This window comes from Cinclus cinclus, chromosome 18 (genome assembly GCF_963662255.1).
Source record: "Cinclus cinclus chromosome 18, bCinCin1.1, whole genome shotgun sequence".
NCBI lineage: Eukaryota > Metazoa > Chordata > Aves > Passeriformes > Cinclidae > Cinclus > Cinclus cinclus.
Window position 1 is genome coordinate 3,780,254 of NC_085063.1, and position 19,889 is coordinate 3,800,142.

The 19,889-nt window shown below is 47.7% G+C and overlaps 2 protein-coding genes across 3 annotated transcripts in view; both read left to right on the forward strand.

Annotated features, from left to right (window-relative positions):
* Nucleotides 1-1,515: 1,515 nt before the first annotated feature.
* EDEM2 (ER degradation enhancing alpha-mannosidase like protein 2) lies at nucleotides 1,516-9,572 on the forward strand. The gene is made up of 11 exons (XM_062505309.1): nucleotides 1,516-1,663; nucleotides 1,732-1,842; nucleotides 1,922-1,961; nucleotides 2,323-2,428; nucleotides 3,481-3,606; nucleotides 4,288-4,499; nucleotides 5,640-5,781; nucleotides 6,067-6,191; nucleotides 6,888-7,032; nucleotides 8,054-8,175; nucleotides 9,080-9,572. Exons 1-11 carry the CDS (start codon nucleotides 1,545-1,547, stop codon nucleotides 9,569-9,571), a joined length of 1,740 nt encoding a protein of 579 aa, XP_062361293.1. The 5' UTR covers nucleotides 1,516-1,544; the 3' UTR covers nucleotide 9,572.
* Nucleotides 9,573-10,595: 1,023 nt separating this feature from the next.
* TRPC4AP (transient receptor potential cation channel subfamily C member 4 associated protein) overlaps nucleotides 10,596-19,889 on the forward strand; it is a 37,199-nt gene continuing 27,905 nt past the window's right edge. The window contains exons 1-2 of one of the 2 annotated variants that reach the window (XM_062505307.1): nucleotides 10,596-10,713; nucleotides 11,054-11,739. Coding sequence is in view for 1 of the 2 variants with exons in the window: in XM_062505306.1 (XP_062361290.1) it covers nucleotides 11,448-11,486 (39 nt within the window). In the remaining variant the exon portion in view is untranslated. Of the gene's footprint in view, nucleotides 10,714-11,053; nucleotides 11,740-19,889 lie in introns of those variants that run through there. The other variant, XM_062505306.1, reaches the window with a different exon arrangement.

Here is a 19,889-nt window from a genome sequence, read left to right on the forward strand (position 1 = left end):
TCCATGCCCAGGGTGGGGTGGCTGGAACTGAGTGATCTTTGGGGTCTCCCCCAATACAAATCATTCTGTGAGTCTGTATCTGCCACAAGATGACGGTGCTGGCTTATTTGTGCCCCTTCCCCTCCTGCAAGGGAAATGTTTTAGTTCAGTTGCACCTCTGCCAGCTAAAGGGTTCATTCATCACTTCTCTTGTTTCTGTTCTCCCTGCCTGGGTCACCCCCTCCTCATTTATGGGCATAGGTGGGAAGAACAGCGGGGATTTGGTGTGGATCAATCCAAGTCCAGAGATGCAGGTGTAGGGAGAGTTCAGCCAATCCCTCTGATGTTCAAATTCACCGTGCTGGTTAAACTGCAGGGGGCCAAAATCATCGTGACCATGCTGGGAGTGCAGGCTGGGGAACCTTTCCAGGCATGAGACATAGCTCACCTTAGAATCCCAGAAAGGGATTGGGTTGGAGGGACCTCAAAGCGCCTCTTATTCCACGCCCTGCCATGGGTAGGGACACCTTCCACTACCCAGGTTGCTCCAAGCCTCAGTGTCCAACCTGGCCTTGGACACTTCCAGGGATGGGGCATCCCATATCCACAGCTTCTCTGGGCAGTTCTGGATAGCCCCAGGGGACTCAGTGCCCTCCCAGAAGTGGGCTGCTTTCAGCCCCGGTGTGATGGACCCACCTCTGCCCTGCGACAGGGAACACACCACATCTGAAACCCAGCTCCAGTGCAGGAGGGTGGCACCACTGCAGGACTCCATGCACGGATTCGGCCACTGGTTTCCAAAGCAGGTCCTGCTGCATCACACAAACCTCATCCAGAGCTGGGGTTGAATTAGGGGGAGAAACAGCATGAGGAAGGTTTGTCAGGAGAGATGCTTATAGGCCAGCAATCTCCCACTTGCTTCACAAATATTACGGCCCATTTCCAAATATTTCCCGTCAGGAAGCACATAGAAATGCCAAGCACCACGGCCCTGTCCTACACGGCACCAGCACCTTCCCGTGCTGGGAATATTTGACCAGCACCTCACTTCTATGTGAGCCTCACAGCACTCGTTATCTTTATTTTGGGGCTTGAGAGCAGCACCTAAAGCGCTGCCCGCTCCGCCACTGCCCTACCTGCTCAGCTCTTCCTTGCCATCAGGACGGCGAGTTAAAGCCTCCGGAGAGTCACCGCAGTGACCTCCCGCTTCTCTGCGAGCAGTGTCCGCTATAATTCCCGCAGCCCCGCCCGCAGGAGCACCCAAAAACACCCCGCACCCTCCGAGCGCCCCGCACCGCCCCGCGCCGTACGCAGCGCTTCCGCCAGCGCCTGCGCCCAGCGCTCGCCGCTCCCATTGGCTGGTGGGGGCGGCGGGGCGGGGCCATAGGAAGCGGAAACATTTTCCATTGGCTGGGAAACGGAAGGGCGGGGCCACATGTGGTGATTGCCGCTTCCATTGGCTGGCAGTGGATTAGGGGCGGGGCCAGGGCTGAGGCGGCCCTGAGGGCGCTCGGGGCCGGGTAGCGGGAGGGATCGGGCAGCGAGTCCCGGTGAGGGGCCCGGCCATGCGCGGCCCTGGCGCGGCCATGCAGCGCTTCCTCGGCCCACTGCTGTGCCTCTGGGCGCTGCGGCTCCCGGCGGGAAGCGGCGCGGCCGCCCGCGGGCTGGACGTGGCTTCCTACCGGTGAGTACGGAGCGGGCGGTGCGGGGCCCGCCCGGGCCGGGTCTGAACTGGCCGTGCTTGTCCCGTAGGGAGCGGGTGCGTGCCATGTTCTACCACGCCTACGAGCACTATCTGGAGAGCGCCTTCCCTTACGATGAGCTGAGGCCGCTGACGTGCGACGGGCAGGACACCTGGGGCAGGTAAGGGCTGGCCCCGGGGCGGGGATGGGGATGGGCCGCTCCCCTCCGCCGGGTCTCACCTGACTTCTCTCCTCCGCAGCTTCTCCCTGACCCTCATCGACGCCCTGGACACCCTGCTGGTGAGTAGGAGCTAGCCGTGAGTGCCCACGGCCTGCTCAAGGCCCCTGTGTGCCACCTGTACGCCTGGATTTGATGTGGTGGTGCCAAAAGTCGGTTATTCATTGACCTGAGAACTTCCCATTTCCCTTTGCATCACTGCTGGGAGGGGTGGCAGAACACCCCTTTCCTGACACCCTCTGCAGTAAAGACCTGAAGTGTGGGGAAAAGCGTTTTGACACAAGGTGAAGCTACCAGTTTTTTAGTAATATCTATAGTTAATGATTTCACTAAATAGTAAAGCCACATTAAAATCAGCCCCAAATATTGAACTGCCCTTTGTTTTTCTGTGAACTTTAAGCCCGATTCTCTGTTTCCCTGCAGATCTTGGGAAATGTTTCTGAGTTCCAGCGAGTTGTCAACGTGCTGCAGGAGGGGGTGGACTTCGATATCGATGTCAACGCATCTGTCTTTGAAACAAACATTCGAGGTGAGGTGGGGTTTTTTGTGGGGTTTGTGTTGGGTTTCCTTCCTGTATGAGTCTCAGAGGTGGTGGTGAGGAGGGGCTCAGAGGGACTTTGGGATGCAGAGAGAAACAGAGAGAAAAACCTCAAAAAATGTCACTTCCTTTCAGTCTTTGGACATCCCTTCTTGCTTCCTGTCTCGACACAAGCAGAAGTAGATGTGGCACTTTCAGCATTCTGGTGCAAGGTTTTCAGCTTCGGAATAAATATATTTTTCACTGAAAGCATACAGATTTTATCCCATCATCTTTTGCATAATGTTTTGGAGTAGAGATTATAAATTCCTGGGATTATTTTCTTTTCTTCAAAATCACAAAGGCCTTTGGAGTCTTGCACCTTGAATGCCTGACTTTTTCAGTGCCATCCAGCTAAAAGACACTGTCAGGACACAAAACCTAGTTATGCTTTTGTTGTTTGTCAAGCCAAATATTGCTGTGCCAATTTTTGTAGCAGTGTAATTTTTCTGTGGTTGTTATGTGACCACAGACAAGCCTGTGAAATAACTGATATTAGCTAATATAGCTTATTAGCTATATAAATAATAGCTAATTGCCAAGTATAACTAATGACTGACAGCTGCTGTCACATGGAAATTCTTGACTCTTCCTAGAAAAAAATAAATACATCATAGAATCTGAGAGTGGTTTGAATGGGAAAGGGATATTAAGGATCATCCATTCCACCCCCTGCTATGGGCAGGGACACCTTCCACTGTCCCAGGTTGCCCCAAACCCTGTCCAGCCTGGCCTTGGACACTGCCAGGGATCCAGGGGTAGCCACAGCTTCTCTGGGCCCCCTGTGCCAGGGCCTGCCCACCCTCACAGGGGAAAATTTCTTCCCAATATCCCATCTAACTCTGCCCTCTGACAGTTTGAAGCCATCACCCCTTATTCTGTCACTCCATATGTTTCTGCTGCCCTGCAAACAAGCAGCAAGAAACAAGTCACTCTTCTTTAGAGCATTTGAATTAGACTCATTCCTGCCCACATGGTGTAATGGTTCTACTGTGTCCTTGCAGTGGTGGGAGGGCTCCTCTCTGCTCACCTGCTCTCCAGGAAGGCTGGGGTTGAAGTGGAAGCAGGCTGGCCATGCTCAGGACCTCTCCTGAGGATGGCTGAGGAAGCAGCTCGCAAGCTGCTGCCAGGTGAGCCCCTGTCTGCTGCGTGTCACTGTGCTGGGGATCATGAGCTGCCAGCTGCCTGGGGTGGGACATGCACTGCTGGATGAGCCAGCTCAAAAACCAGTCCTGTGGTCCCTGAGCTCCAAGCTCAGTGCTCCAGGTTTAATGTGTAGGGAAGAGGTTGTATGTGTGCATGCCAAGTTCTCTGTGTGCTTAACACATCGGTGTGCTTGTTGTTTGTTGAGGGGAAATATATTTGATATCAATGATAAATAAAGGCTATGAGACAGCAGCTTGTAAAGACAAGAAGATGCTGCCTCGTGCTCTTTGGGGACTGCAGCTGGGCTGTGTGCCTTCATGGCATGGCACTGTTCCCTTGTGTGCACCCTTGGAGTGACCACAGCCTCACTGTTGGCACTTTGCTGGCCAGTGTGCTTAGTGACCACCTTGTTTGTGCTGTAAAAAATGTGAGAATGCAGTCTGCTGTTCTGGCAAGGTGGAGGAGGAATCCAGGACCTTCTGTGTGTTTGTTGGGATACCCTCTCTGACCCTCCCAGGATCACATTCCACTTCTCAATTTGTTCTCTGCAGTTCCTCCAGAGCCCCTTCCTGCCTGTGTACAGTGGCATGTGAGGCACATGTTGGCTTGAGAGTCTGTTGAACACAACACTGAGCACTTCTGTGACCCCCAAAATTCTGTTTCAGCTTTCCAGACCCCCACTGGGATGCCCTATGGCACAGTGAACCTGCTGCACGGGGTAAACCCCGGGGAGACCCCAGTCACCTGTACTGCTGGAATTGGCACGTTTATAGTGGAGTTTGCCACCTTAAGCCACCTCACTGGTGACCCAGTGTTCGAGGACGTTGCCAGGAAGGCTTTGAAGGCCCTGTGGAAAAATCGCTCAGATATTGGGCTGGTGAGTGAGGAATGGACTTGGAATGTGCTGGGCTGCTTTTTTGTGTAGCTTTGTGGATGCAATTCTAGGCATAAAAAAGCATCAGCAGAGAGGAGCTAGAGTTGGATGAATAACCACAGTGCTCCTAATTGGGCTGAAGGCTCGTGTTTGACACTGAGCAGCTGCAGCATCCACATCCCTGCTTTACTGCAGCAGCCCAACATTACCCCATTGTTCTTGCCCACACCAGATGTGGCTGGGAGACAAATGCCTCCTGCTGGGTGCTGCAGCTCTTGTGACAGCAGCTGTAGCAGATTAAATGAGGAGTCTGTCTGATATCTGGTGGGACAAAGGCCTAGGGAACAGAGCAAGAGCATGGCAAGTGCACTAAGATGCTACCAGCCTGTACAGCTCTGGGGTTCAGGAATACCCAGAGCTGGCAGTATTATCTCCATGTTCACTGTCTCCTGTTCTTTTCTACTGCTGCTTTTTTAACCTCTGTGAACTCTTGGTGTTGCATATGTGAAGTGAAACAGATTTATTTATACCCTGTGTTTATTGCAACAGATTATTCACAGGCTGTATGAAGAAATGTTTCCCTTTGTTTGCTTTGGGATTTGTTTGTTTTTGATTTATACCCCAAATCCACAGTCATAGTTGACTTTTTTCATGCTTGCTAAGAAAGACATGATTGTGTATCTAATTCTCCATCAGCTGGGCTTTTCACAGGCTGAAGAGTGCCAGCATCTATTTATATATTAACATGGCAGCTCTTATGCCTTTGACATTCTTGGCCTCTGTCTCCATCTGCACCTCTCTATCCTTCTGTGCTCTTTTGTAGTATAAGATCAGAATTAGGACCAGACACTTCATGTTGAAACTGTGCATTTTTACAGTAGCATTATAATATGCTGCTTTGGCCAGTGAAGTGTTGATATTGGAAGCATAAATTTTCTATTATATATATAAAATACATTACCAGCGTGAAAACTGTATTTTCTACAGTTTGTATTTCTCTGACGCTGATAAATGTGTCCTGTAATGGAGAAAATGCTGGTTGGAATGGCCATTGCATGTCTGTGAAACTGATGGTCTGAAAAAGGGACCAGGATTTCTTGTGTCACATTAAGTGCCTCTCTCCTTGTCCTTCACCCCTTCCAGGTGGGAAACCACATTGATGTGATCACTGCCAAGTGGGTGGCCCAGGATGCTGGGATTGGGGCAGGGGTGGACTCCTACTTTGAGTATCTGGTTAAAGGAGCCATCCTCCTGCAGGACAAGGAGCTGATGTCCATGTTTTTAGGTGAGTGTTTGTTTTCTGTGGGAAGGGGCCCAGCACCTGTGGCAGGAAGAGATGAAGGATCTGATGGGGCACATTCAAGACTCTTCTGAAGGCTTTGTTGTAATGCTTTTGAACAGTCTGTGATAACAGAGTTACCAAAGTGAGCACCATGAGAAGTCATTGAACATGGCTCAAGTGAAAAAGGGGCTTCTCTCATTCTTAAAAATAAGCTGCTGGATTTTTTTTTTTGTTTTTTTGTTTTTTTTTTTTTTTTGCTACAGATGTTACCCATCTGTTTCTTTACAGAATATAACAAAGCTATCAAAAATTACACCAAGTTTGATGACTGGTACCTGTGGGTTCAGATGTACAAAGGAACAGTGTCCATGCCTGTGTTCCAGTCCCTGGAGGCCTATTGGCCAGGCCTGCAGGTAAGAGCTGTCATACCAGCAGCATCTGGTGATTTCATCTGTCAGGGGATGGTCTTCAAGAAAAAAGTTACAAATCTAACCCTGATCTGTGCAGGTTTTAAGGTTTGGTTTGATCTCTGGTGAAATCTCCAGTGACCTGAGCCTATAGAAGACGATGTTGAAGAAAATGTTTTTATCTACAGTCTCCCCCATTCAGCATGATGGGAGGGCATTTTTGTTGTTGTGAACTCCACTGCAAGTGGTCCCATAATCCAAATGGGAATGCGAGGAAAAAAGAAACACACCTCTTTTTCTATCACCTCACAAATATTGTATTTGTGTGAATTTTTTTCCCATCAAGAGCTTTGCTTTCTCATCATTTCATATTTGGACTGAGACTCAGTTTTCCTAACTGAGAGATTGGATGCTGTGATTGACTAAATATTTGACTGAAAACAAACAGCCTTCCTTAAAAAAAAAAAAATCAGAGTCTTCATGTTACTTCAGGTGTGGGGGTGTGATCCACCAGAAAAGCAGCATTTTCAATCTTACCTGCTCTTAAGGCATCGTGCCCCAGTATCAATTGCACCACTCGGATCTGCTGAAATACTCATTTCTGTCAGTGGGTATTTCTTTGCCTGTAGCAGTGTTATTGCATTAATTCCTGTGCTGGTTTTTCTTCACTGCCATGTTTCTTTGCTGTTTCCTGTCTCTCAGAGCCTCATTGGGGATGTAGATAATGCCATGCGCACCTTCCTCAACTATTACACGGTCTGGAAGCAGTTTGGAGGCCTGCCTGAGTTCTACAACATTCCCCAGGGATACACAGTGGACAAGAGGGAAGGATATCCACTCAGGCCTGGTAAACAACTGAAATTAAAAGTGACGTGAACTCCTGCTTTAGCAGGTTGGGAAATCAGATGTTAGTAACACCACAGTTTCCTCCCCAGTTTTGCTCTGACTCAGTTCCTGCATGGATTTGAGCAGGGATTTCCAGAGCTAAAGCTGCACGGTTTGTTTTCCCCCACTCACAAAGACAGGAAGGAAACAGGAAGCAAACTATAGTGTTACTGAAGAAAGTTGGCCTGGTTTTGAATTTTGTTCACAGTGTGGGATTTGACATGTTTAAGTGTTAAGATTGTCTGGGATGGAGTGCTTCAGTCATGTGAAATGTTAAAGGAACTGCTTGTGTCCCTTAAATATAGGAAGTGAAAGTGAGTGTGAATAGACTGTTCCAGTTCTGCATCTAGGAGGGATTCTGTGTTGTCTGTGGTACTGTAAGGAAATCATCTTTCTTTTTTTCCTCATGTTTTACAACTCTGACCAAAAAAAAAAAAAAAAGCCAAAAAATAACCTGATTAGTGGGTCCATAAATGTAAATGAAAATAATTAACTTCCTTTTGGTCTGAGTGTTCAGGTGACATGCACACTGGACAAATCTACTAAAAATATTCACCAGCCATAACTATCAAAGGTGTTAAACCCATTTTGTTTCGTAAGCAAAGAGAGCACAGTGCTTAAGTTGACTGTATAGAGTATTTCCACTGTTTAAAAACTGTATTTTGAGGATTGAATTTCTTGTTTGTAATCCTTTCCAGAAGCATTTTTTTTTAACTTTGGCAGCTGAGTATTAATCTTTTTGTCTCGTGCTTCTCTCCCACTCACTGAATGTGGGAGGGAGCATTGGTCACTCTTACCTGAGCTGCTGCAGGCTGGTTAGAGGGAATTTCTTTGTAGCACATCCTTAGGAAAATCAAAATCTGTGCTTGGAGCCAGGCAAGCCAGGTTGTTCACCTGACTATGCTGAAGTATTTTTAAATTAGTTCAAGGAGTAGCTCATCTTTGCTGTGTGTATGGTTTGATAATGTTTGGGTGTTTTGCAGAGCTGATTGAGAGCGCCATGTATCTGTACCGTGCCACGAGAGACCCCACGCTCCTGGAGCTGGGCAGAGATGCTGTGGAGTCCATAGAGAAAATCAGCAAGGTGGACTGTGGGTTTGCAACTGTGAGTGCTAAATCATCTGCCATGGCAGCTGAAGGGCTGCTGAAAATCAGCTTTCAGAAGGTGTTCTCATGAGTGATGTTTTGCCATTGAGTCAAGCAATCGTTTTGGGCAAAACATGACTTTTTTTTCCAACAAGCCACTCGTATTTCTTCTGTGAAGCTGCTTTGGTAATTGCTGGTCATGGTTCACAGTGGGCCAAATTCTATCATGGGCTGTTGCCTCAGAGTCCAAAACGTGGGAAAGCACCAGAAGCTTATCCTGCATTTCTAGTAGGTTTTGCCCATCGGCAGGAAAGCTCTTGTGCAGGCTTCTCCTGCCAGGTGTGTGATTCTGCTTTCCCACTATGCCTTGAAAATCTGGTCAAACACACAAGAAGTGCAGTGAGTGATTTCTATAAAGTTACTTAATAGAGGATTTCAAACATACTATCAAACTATTTTGCAAAAAACTCTGAAAATACTGGGAGTAAGTAGGTAAAAGCCTTTGATTTTGTTTTTCTTTAGTGGGAAAATGATGGGAGGCTCTTCTCCTTGCCCAGACTGAACTGAGGGTGAGTTTAGATGTTAGGAAGAAATTCTCCCCTGTGAGGTTGCTGAGGCCCTGGCACAGGGTGCCCAGAGCAGCTGTGGCTGCCCCTGGATTCCTGGGAGTGTTCAAAGCCAGGTTGGACAGGGCTTGGAGCAGCCTGGGATAGTGGAAGGTGTCCCTGCCCTTGGCAGGGGGTGGGATGGGATGGGCTTTAAGGTCCCTTCCAACCCAAACCATGCTGTGATAAGATACAGGATGAGTTGGTGTCATACTGTCCTGCTTAACTGAAAATAATTCCAAGTTGGTTTTATTTTTCTCCCTAAACTCATAACTTACTGAATTCAGTGTAACTGTAACCCACTCTGTTCTCTTGTAGATCAAAGACTTGAGGGACCACAGGCTGGATAATCGCATGGAATCCTTCTTCTTGGCTGAAACAATCAAATACTTGTACCTGCTGTTTGACCCAGACAACTTCATCCACAATGACGGCTCAGACTTTGATGTGGTGGTCACACCATATGGGGAATGTGTTCTCAGTGCTGGAGGGTACATCTTCAACACTGAGGCTCATCCCATTGACCCTGCTGCCCTGCACTGCTGCCGGAGGCGCAAAGAAGAGCAGTGGGAGGTGGAAGACTTGATGAGGGAATTCTACTCACAGAAGAAAACCAAGAAATTCACTTTAAAAAAAGCTCCTAACCATGGTGAAGGGGAGAGTGCAAATGACCCCGAAGATGCCTCTTCAGAGAAAGCTGGAGAGAAGAGAAACTCTAAGAAAAGCTCACACTCCCTCCTGAGCTGCCCCAGTCAATCTTTTAACTCCAAGCTTGCAGTACTGGGACAGGTCTTCCTAGATAACACCTGATCCTCGTTGCATCATCAGTTTAAATTTTTGAACTCGTTTCAGATTCTGGGAATATATTTTTATAGTTTCATAATGGAAAGTGTGGTACTTCACAATGTGAATTCTATTATGAAGTGAAACAACTTACCATTAAATTGTGCTAGTGCTCCTTTCTAAGCCATGACTCAGATACCAGCTGTTAATGCTATTGATGTGCTGATCTCAAAGCAGTAGGTTGCCTGAGTATCAAACAGGTGTCCAGAAAAAGAAAGGGTTAGATGTTAAATGTACCTTTTTTATTGCATTTTGTGAGTTTTACAGGTTTACAGAAAGACCCCAGCTTACTTTGTTCTATAAAACTGAGCCTGAGTTTCTCAACATACGGGGAAAAGCAGGAATTACTGCAGCTTTGCTACAGCTCTCTGTGTGTGCTCCATCTTTTATCTCTGGTCACTTTATAAACATGCAGTTCATATTGAAAATTGCTGCCCAGTGGAGAAAACCTATTTATTTTGAGTTGAAGGCTCAGATTTGTAGCTCTGGCAGTTCTGTTGGGCATGAAGGATGGCGTGGGGGGAGCATTTGGAACATGAGAAAGTGCTCAGTCCCCCTGTTTCAGATCAGTGTAGGTCAGTACCTCCTGCCTGAAAACCACTTTAGTAAGTGTCCAGGTAACATCTGGACAAAAAACTGAGCTAGAGGGTGGTCTAGGAAATGTTTGATTGATTCCACAGTGTAGCTTGCTTTCTTTTTAAAGAATCTAACATGCTTATCTTTTATTTCCCCATTTCCTTCCTTTTTCTAATTTCCCTTTGGCCCCACGTGTTTCAGTGTACCTCAGTCAGCACAGCCACCCCCAGGGTGCCCCAGCTGAGCTGAACATGAGCCATGCACAAAGCCTTGGGTGGAAGAGGACTCAGCCCAGGCTGAAATTGCAGCTGTACCTTGGTGCAGCAGGCAGCTGAACAGATGTTCATGAACCTCTCTCAGTGTTCAGCTGACTTGGCACAGCCAAACCTTTAAATACATTGTTAGTGTCTTTGCAGCAGGTATGTGCAGTGACCAGAAAAGGAGGAATCAGTGTGACCAAGATGTTTTCTTTCTAAAGAAAAAAAAAAAAGGAGGGCGGAAAAGTGATGGACTTTCTTCAGGCCTGCTGGAAGGTGAGGAGTCTGGACCAAGCTACACACAAGCTACAGTTATTTGAGTGGGCTAGAGGTATAGGAGAAATAATTCCCTATGAAGGGAAATACTTAAATACAGCTGGCCAGTGCCCACTCTGTGCTGCTGTGTGGTTGCATTGAGAAAGTAATTTTTTTTTGTTGTTTTGACCTGTACTAGTGCTGTAAAGTTAAATAAAATTTGCATTTTATCCTTCGGGGTAGAAATCCTGTTGCAGTTGTGAATGAGCTACAGTAAGAGACGCTTGCAGTGTTGGACAGGCATATTGAAAGGACTGCTAAGATACAGAGCTTCTAGTAGTGTCCTTCTTTCCCTTGGCAGGTGGGACAGCATGGGAATTCTGCATTGACCCAGCCCTTCTGAGAGAGGAGCACCCAAAACCAGGCATTGTTGGACAATGATGACGCTTGTGTTAGGGCCTCCTTTTTACCATAGGTTATGTTTTTATTTTCCAGCTGTTTGCATCTCATGCACTCTTCTTTGTTTAACCTGCAGAAAAGAAATCCAAGGCCTTCTCCAAGAGCTTTGCTCAGTGCTGGGCCAGATCCTGAAAAAGCGCGGTGTCCCAGCTGTGAGGCAGAGGAAAATGGGGCAGGGGGCACATCTCCAACTCATTAGATCCCTCCTGACTGGGGCATTTTGGTAACCTCATCCAGGACCTTCCAGCAGCAGAACCAAGGGGCTGTACGACTGGGAGATGAGATTCTTCCTCAGCATGGTTGGAGCTGAGAGAAGACATCTGTCCCTGGCTACTGTGAGTAATTAGATGAATCTTGATTAGATTCCCAGATTCGTCCGAGTTGGAAGGCACCCGCAGAGATGATTGAGTCCAACTCCAGATCAATGTCCCAGACACGAAATGAAACTTTGCTATTATGACCAAGTGAGCTTCATCTCAGATTAGGACCGTGGGGTGGCTCAGAACAACACAAACAGCCTCAACTGTTCCTTGTTCCAGTGTTCATCCACCTTACAAAGACAAAAACGAACGGTGATCAGAATTCTCGGTGAGCTTTTATTTACAAAAGAAAACGGTGTGGCCGGGCCTCGCTGAGGAAAATAAAGCCATGGCGGCGGGTGGAAAGCGGGACGGCGAGAGCAGATCGCGGGGAGCAGCAGCAGCGCAGGGCCCGCCATGAGCCCGGGCTCCCTCAGCTCCCCTCCCACACGGCGGGCAGCGCTTCCGGCCGCCATGTTGTCTGCCCGCGGCTGCGCGCAGGGCGGAGCGGGCCGAGGGGAGGGATCGCTGTTTGTGTCCCCAGCGCGGAGGCCATGGCGGCCGTGGCGGGGGGCGGCACGGGGCCCGGCACCGGCACCGGCGGGGCCCGCGCCGCGACCACCAACATCTTGGCCCAGCTGCGGCACGGGCAGCTCAGCGGCCGCGGGCTGACCCGCGGGGCGCAGGTAACGCAGTGCGAGCCGCCCGTGGCGCCGGCCGGGTGAAGCGGGGAGGGCCGCGGGGCCTTGGGGTGGGGGGGGTCCGTGCGGTTTGGGGCCGGGGGTGCGGCGCGTCCTGCCCGGGCCTCTGGCGGAGCTGCGCGGCCGGGGAGAGCCCGGCTGGCCCAGCGGGGCCTGCTCGGGGAGAACGGGCGCTCCCGGCCCGGATGCTCCCCGGAGGTGCTCGGGCTTTACCCCGGTGCTGCAGGGGCGGCACGCGGGTGTCCCGGTGCTCCGTGTGCCGCCTCCCCGGCCACGGCCGGGCTCTGGGAGTACCGAGGGGCAGCACGGGCGTTTTTCCAGCCGTTCTCCGCCTCTTCGGTCGGTGCGGCCTTCTCTGCGAAGAAAGGAAGCTCTGCCTGGGTCTGTAACAATGCAGCATCGAAATTTAAACGTATTTCCTGGACAAAGGCAGCCTCGTGGTATTGGGGCTTAGGAGACATTTTAGCTCTGTAACGCAGGTGGTTTTATGAGAAACTGCTCTAGGTCTGTTTCGTATTTGTCATCTTTCCCAGCTGATGATGCTGGGAAATACCAAGGGATGGAATCAGCTCCTTACCCCGGGCCTATGCCTCTCGTGTGCTGGTTCTTACTTTTTTTGGAAAAGCTGCTCAGGCATAATGAACTATTAATTTATTTTTTATGGAGAATAATTGGCATTTTTCTTACAAATTAAATGCAAAATGGTGCGAAGACTTGGAAAATGAAATGTGAGATAAAGAACTTGCATTCGGGTGCTGATTTATGGAGCTGAAGTATCTTAAGATAGGTCAGATGGAATAAAAATGGCATTTCCCTAATTTACTAGTGCAAACAGCATTTTCCGTGATAAACAAGGATTTTGAGCAATTATTAAGAGAATATTTGTTTGATACCTTTTCAGGACTACCTAAAACCAGAGGCCAGACAAAGTTAAGGGAATAAAAAGTGATTATATTTATTGAAGGGCCTTCAGATACATTTCGGGCAGACTAAGCTCCTCCTGGGGCTTTGGCTCCTCCAGGGGCTGCACCCAAAAATGGACAATGGGTCACAGGTTTTCACACTTTTGTAAGTTTGGTCAGTTTGCATATTTGGGGGTAATCTTCCAATTACAGCTTCAGGTAATGAAGTCATTTACCCCAAGTTTGCTTCCCCCCAACTCACTTTTATTTCCATTTCTCAGGGCCTGAGGCAGTGAGGTGTCCTTGATTCCCAGCCTAGAGAGGAATTGTTGTGTCTGAGCAAAATGGGAAAGCAACAGCTAACACTGTATGGAGTTTAGGGTTATACACTAAAGAACTGCAGGATTACAAATATATGGAAAATAGAAAAGCTAAAATCCTAAGGCATCATGTTCATCATGAATGCCCACGCCTCGTTCTGTAGCAGAGAGGTAAAAGAGCAGGTGTTTTTTACAACTCTTTTGTCCTTATTTTGCTGCTTCCTCAGCTGCTAGTTTGGTTAATCCTTAAGAAGAGCCAGTAATTTGCTTGAATACAAACCTGTATTGACTCATTTGAAGGAAGTAGTCTCCTTGGGATTGTTTTAGGAGTGGATTTCTTAACTGCATGTGGACAAAGTTTGTCTCACTGCCTTACCTGTCCACCTCTGCACCATTTCTTTGATGCACCTCCTCAGCCACTGCAATTTCAGTCAGGTATACCATACCAACCTTATGCACCTCTTGTCTGCAAGGTGGTGCTTCCACCTCTGGGCTTTGGTTTGCTTGAAAAATTCTGTGCTACTGTTTCCATTCTAGGCTTTTAAGCTTTTATAGCAATCAGAGAAACCTCTGCTAGTTGCATGCTCCTTATAATGCCCAAGAATGAGGGGGGAGGGGGGGTTTGTTCCTGAGATTTTGGTTTGTTTTACTTGAAAAATGTTGGCATCCTTGTGCTGCCCTGAGAGTTAAAGCTTGGTCACATGGAGCTCCCAGCACTTCATAAATGCTGTAGGAGGATATTTTAAATCACTTTGTAAAAGAGCATGGAGGGATAGGACAAGGGGGAATGGCTTCCCATTTGCCAGAGGGCAGGGATAGATGGAATATTGGGAAGAAATTCTTCCTTGTGAGAGTGATGAGGCCCTGGCACAGAGTGCCCAGAGAAGCTTTGGCTGCCCCTGGAAGTATCCGAGGCCAGGTTGGACAGGGCTTGGAGCAACCTGGGCTAATGGAAGGTGTCCCTGCCCATGGCAGGGGGGTGGGACTGAAGGAGCTTTAAGGTTCCTCCCATTCCAAACCATTCTGTGATTCACTTGAGCTAAGGCAGCGAGAATAACAGCTCTCTGAATGATTTTGAACTTAATGAATTCAGTATCTCTTTGCTTTTACCTTGAATCAGGTTTTTGTTTGTAGACGATCTAAATATAAAACACTTTGATGTAACTTTTAAAGAAGCGCAAGGTAGTGTTGGCTGCTTTCATTTTTTATTTATTTTTTTTTTTTTTAGTTCTATTTTTTATCAAAACATTCCTTGGTTTTGTGAAGTTGACTCCTCAGTGGCAGTGTGGGAGCCCTTGCTTACAGTTCTCAACTGATTTGAGAAATGCAGAGCCTGAGAGCGGGTCAGGTTGCTGTCTTGGGGTCTAGAGCAAGTAATGAGAGTGTCCTTGAAGCTCTTTCTAGCTGTGTTAAGATCCATTTTTGTATGAGGAAAGTAGGGGCTTAGCTGTGAGCTGGGAAGGATCACTGTTGACAGGCCTGCATCTTAGAGTTCATCACTCTGATCTTACAGAGACATAAAAGCTTTTTTGACAATAACAGCCCTGTGAATATCTGGCAGTTTTGAGGTCAGCTGAGGCTCTGAAATCTGGATCCCTGTGTGTTCCTGCTGTGCTCACCTACCCAGAACCCTTGGCTTCCTTGCCCGTTGGTGTCTTGCTTTATTATTAATAAATTATTCAGAGAAGGGCAACAGAGCTGGAGGGTGAGTCATATGAGGAGTGGTTGAAGGAGCTGGGAAAGGGGCTCAGCCTGGAGAAAAGGAGTCTCAGGGGGACTTGTGGCTCTGCATAACTCCCTGACGGAAGGGGACAGCCGGGGGGGAGTTCAGGCTTTGCTCCCAGGGAAGAGAGGACAGGACAAGAGGAAGGCCCCAAGCTGTGCCAGAGGAGGTTCAGGCTGGACAACAGGAGGAATTTCTTTCTGGAAAGGATGGTTCAGCCATTGTCAGCTGGAGTCCCCATCTCTGGAGATGTCCAGGAAACAACAGGACATGGCACTTGGTGCTCTGGGCTGGGTGATAAAGTGAGGATCAGTCACAGGTTGGACTCTGTGGTCATGGAGGTCTTTTCCAATCTAAATGATTCTGTGATAAGAAGTTGATTAACTAAAGCAGATTTCACTAGATAGTGCCATTATTTGTTCCTCTATCTGTTTTGTTGTATTGCTGGCATCAGCTGCTGCCCTGCACACAAGCCTCAGTGTTGGTATCAGATTGCATAACCTTGGATCAGGATTTGCCCTGCCCTGAGCACAGAGCCAGTGCAAGGGGCTTTGTAGGTGCTGGTGAACCAGCAGCAGAACAGCTTTCCAGAAGTGACACATTTCTAATAAAGAATAATATTGGGTGTGAGGGGCCTGATGTACTGTTGTTCTTGGGGCACAGTTGTGCCATGCATCACAGGCTCTGGGACAGGTTTTGTGCTGCTGTTCCTTGAAAGCCAAGAACACTCTGGCTCAGCTGATGAAGCTCAAATCCGCTTAGCAAGAAGGTACACACTTCATCTGCTGCAAGCCAGCTGTGAACATGGATATGGCACGAAACCAGAGGGTATTTAGGTGCAGCTCTGGGAATCCCTGTAGACAGAGCAGTGTAGTAATGGACTAACCAGGGATTTGTTGGCAGGCTAACGTGCTCCTGGTGCAGTCCCAAGAGCTGAGCGTCAGCACTGCTCTCACCCTCATAGGATTGCCAAGGCTTAGCTGAAACAATCAGAATGGAAAAAAGGAGTCCATTTTTCCTGCTGTATTTCATGTTTTGCTATCCCTAGGAGCAGATGCTTCCCTTAGCACTATAGCCTCTGTCCACTCAAAAAAAAGCTCTGTGGAAGGAAAACATTTTCTTCCTCAGACATCCAGATTTCCACCTCCTGCCATTGCAGGTTGTAAGCAAGAGTGGCTTCCTAACCCTGAGAAAAGATTTTGGTTTTGAGTCAGCTTTTTGTTTCCTCCTTACAACAGCACCAACAAAACAACATTCACGTGAATATAATCCACTTGAGTAGCTCTAATTGCGTGGGTGGTAGCAGGCTTGGCCTCTTCAGGGGAGGACAGTGAGGGAGTGTTGGAAAGCCTGGACATGCTTCTGGTATGTAACAGGACCAGAGCTCTGTCATGCACTAGAAATGCTCAAAAAGTGGCTGTGTTTGACTTAAGCTGTGTTGGTGTCTGTTTTTTTATGTGGCTGAAGATGAGTAAGAAGAAGAAGGCCGATGTGATACTCCTTATCCTTCTGCTTTTTCTTAGATAGCCTTACGGATTTTGTTTTCTTTCACAATGAATTAAAGAAGCAGTTTAGGAAGCTCCAAGAAAACGTAGTAACTGAGAAGTTAATATAATTTTAATATAATTATACATACTAGTTTATTTATATTTCTTTGAGAGGAAGGTCAGCAAAGGAAATGTTAGTTTGAAGAAGCTCTGTTGTGATCTGGTAGATCCTGTAGTGGGTTTTGAGAGCTGCTGGTATCAAAGGTCTGTCTAGGAATTGTCTGACTGTGGGAATTGGAGATTCAGGAGACCTGTTCCTTGTCTTGGTAGGCCAGCTCTTCTTCCAGTTCTGTGAGCAGAGCTGTAGTCTGGGAGTTGTGGGAATGGTTAGGCCTGGCTGGAAGCTGTGGCATGTTTTATCCTAGGACAATGTGTCCCTGGGTTCATGCCTGGCTTTTGGGTTGGCGGGAGAAAGGATGGGGGCCCCATGCAGGAGGATGGAGAAACAGGATCTAGCTAAGGGAATCTTGATCTGCACTTGAAGAATCAAGGAGCTGGAAAGAGGCTGGACATAAGTGCTCTTACATGGACTTCTCCCAGCAGAGTTTCCTTTTAGGATTAATATTTGTGAGGCTCTGTCCTGGTTTTGATCAGAGTTCAGCTGGTGACTGACCACAGTGTGTTCTGCCCTGGAGCTTCTCCCTTGGAATGCTTTCCAGAATCACTCCGTTGGCCAGCAGCTGTGTTCCTGCAGAAGCTGTTGTGTCAAGACCAAAACTTGCAGGGTCATTTGCCTTGGTTACAGGCTTTTGTGGGAAAAGCTGTGAGGAAGGAGACAGCTCAGCCAGGCTGATGGATGGTTGTTAGTGACTGGAAAGGAAAATGCTTACAGAGCTGGGATGATGGGGCACACCCCAAAATCCTGAATAATTTTTCTCCTGGCAGTCTGTCAAAGATGACTTCCTGAGTTATTACTGTTCAGAGGAAAATTAAACATTTAATTGCACAAATATTAGTTTCCTTGGTATTTTTTAAAGGTACACCTTAAAAGCCTTGAAGGGAAGGATATGGAAAATGTTCGGTTTTATTAAAAATACATAGAGACCATGTGCTTGCATCTCGTTGTTGAGATCCATAATCTTGTACCTGTTTCCTTTTAAACTTTCAGAACATTTGAATATATACTTCAGAAGCGCTCATGGAAAATCCCAAGGATGAAAATTCTAGTTTTTCTAAAAGCACTTCCAGTCTTAATGTATGATTGCAATGAGAAATTGAATTTAAAAAACCTTCTAAGTGATGTGTCATAGCTGTGAAGTCTGTCACAGCAGGAACCCTTCAGTGCTGTGAAGGATGCCTGGACACCTGAGTCACTGGTTTTGCTTTCTGGAAGATGACAGCAAACACCCTCCTGTAGTGAGAAGTCAGCAAGACAGTGAAACGTTTGAAGGGTAAAATGTGAAATAGAGACACAGTTCTATAGGAAACTGTTTGCCCTGCCCTGGAGAGCAAAGGGAAGATTAGCTCCTGGTATTTCTGCTGCTGTCACCACTGCTGGGCCTTTGGTTAGTGGGCAGTTTGGGAAGGCACAGAGAGGTGTCATTGACACAGGGGTGGAGGCAAGCTTAGGAAAATCAGAGGTTTGCTTTGTAGGGCAAGGAAAATTGTCACAGTGCAGGAAGAGAGGTGGGAAGGAAAACACTCTCTGGAAAGGGAAGGGATTTGGGAACAACTTGAGCTCCAAGAGATGTCAGGGCAGTAAGAAATGTTTTGGCAATGCTGGTAGGACAATGCTGAGCACTTGCCAGGAAATGGGCACTGAGCAGGGGGGCAGAGCTGCTCCTGGGCTGTTGGAGCAGCTGTGCCTGGAAGATGAGTAAAGTGGAGGGGGACAAGTGAAAGGGAGACTACATTGATCAAGGGATGGATTTAGGCAAATACTAACATAACTTTGTGAAGATGTAGTTATTATTCATAATTATTTAGTGACCATGATGCAAATCAATGCTGTCAGGGGAGGGTGAGGCTGGAGATGAGGGAAAGGTTCTTCCCTCAGCCAGAGGGTGCTGGGCACTGCCCAGGCTCCCCAGGGAACGGGCACGGCCCCGAGGCTGCCAGAGCTCCAGGAGTTTGGACAGCAGTGCCAGGGATGCTCAGGGTGGGGTTCTTGGGGTGTCTGTGCAGGGCCAGGAGCTGGGCTTGACAGTCCTTGTGTGTCTCTTCCAAGTCCAGGACATTCTGTGCTTCTTAGTCTATCATTTTTGAAAATATTTAAAAGACAGTAGGATTAGAAAGAAATTTAAAATAAATACTTAGAGTTATATGCAGTATCTTTTTTCAGCCCTTTCTATACCGTCAAGGAAAATTATGCACAAAAGTTATTTAAACTGTGGAGTTGGGAAGGGTTCCTATGGTAGTTATCAGTCTTTGGAGTAATCTCCTGGGAAATCCTGAGCTCCAGATCCTTGGGAGTCTTTAAAGAGAAAACCACTCAGTCTGTTTTCCCTTGCAGTCATAGGTGGGCTGGTGACACATTTTTTATCTCTGAATTTAAATTACTCTCAGAGGTCTCTGATTGACCTTCCAGCAAATCCGTGCTGCCACAGCTTCATGGCACAGCTGGAGCAGGGGGACATGGATGTCCTGGTGAGGTGGTGATCACCTGGCTGGGGAACAGCGTTCAGGAAACCACGGGTGTGAAACCAGGATTGTACAGACAGCTTTGGGGTGGGACATAGAGCTGGGAGCTCTGGATGAGCTGGTGCGTGCCACTGTGTTTTCAGGGATCTGCCTGGAACAGAACCGCTCTGGAGAGCCCCAGTGTGCTGTCCTTGGGTTTCTCTGTGTGTGAGCCAGAGCTGGCATGTGTTGCAGCAATCTGGGAAGTGACTGTGTGGAGTCTTGGTGTTTGCTGTACCTGGCTCTTATGGAGGTTTATACCCTGCTGCTCTTGTTTTCCCAGGAAGTGATCCTTATTCTCTTATGTTCTAACACCAGTAAGGTGTGACAATTCCAAACCCAGCTGCCAGCACTGAATGACAAAAATCAGTGTTGGATTGCACTTTATGTGCTTGAATGAGACCAAGAAATGCCACAGTGGAAAGGAGCCCCAGAAGACCCAGTGCTAATTTTGATAACTATTTAGTAAAATTTCCCCAAAGAGAAAACCATTTTTGCTTATAAATGAAAAGCATTGACTTGCTGCTGTTACAGAAAACAGGAGATGCCGTTTTTAACCAAGATGGCTGTGAAGAAAGACAGCTCCACAAAGTCTCATTGAATTTTAATCCCTTCCCAGAATCCAAA

Bases quoted from the DNA above. Each gene is read 5' to 3' on its own strand.
- EDEM2 (XM_062505309.1), top strand. From the start codon at position 1,545: ATGCGCGGCCCTGGCGCGGCCATGCAGCGCTTCCTCGGCCCACTGCTG. The intron at 3,607-4,287 runs GTGAGCCCCTGT...ATTCTGTTTCAG, and splicing joins AGCTCGCAAGCTGCTGCCAG to CTTTCCAGACCCCCACTGGG. The intron at 4,500-5,639 runs GTGAGTGAGGAA...CACCCCTTCCAG, and splicing joins ATCGCTCAGATATTGGGCTG to GTGGGAAACCACATTGATGT.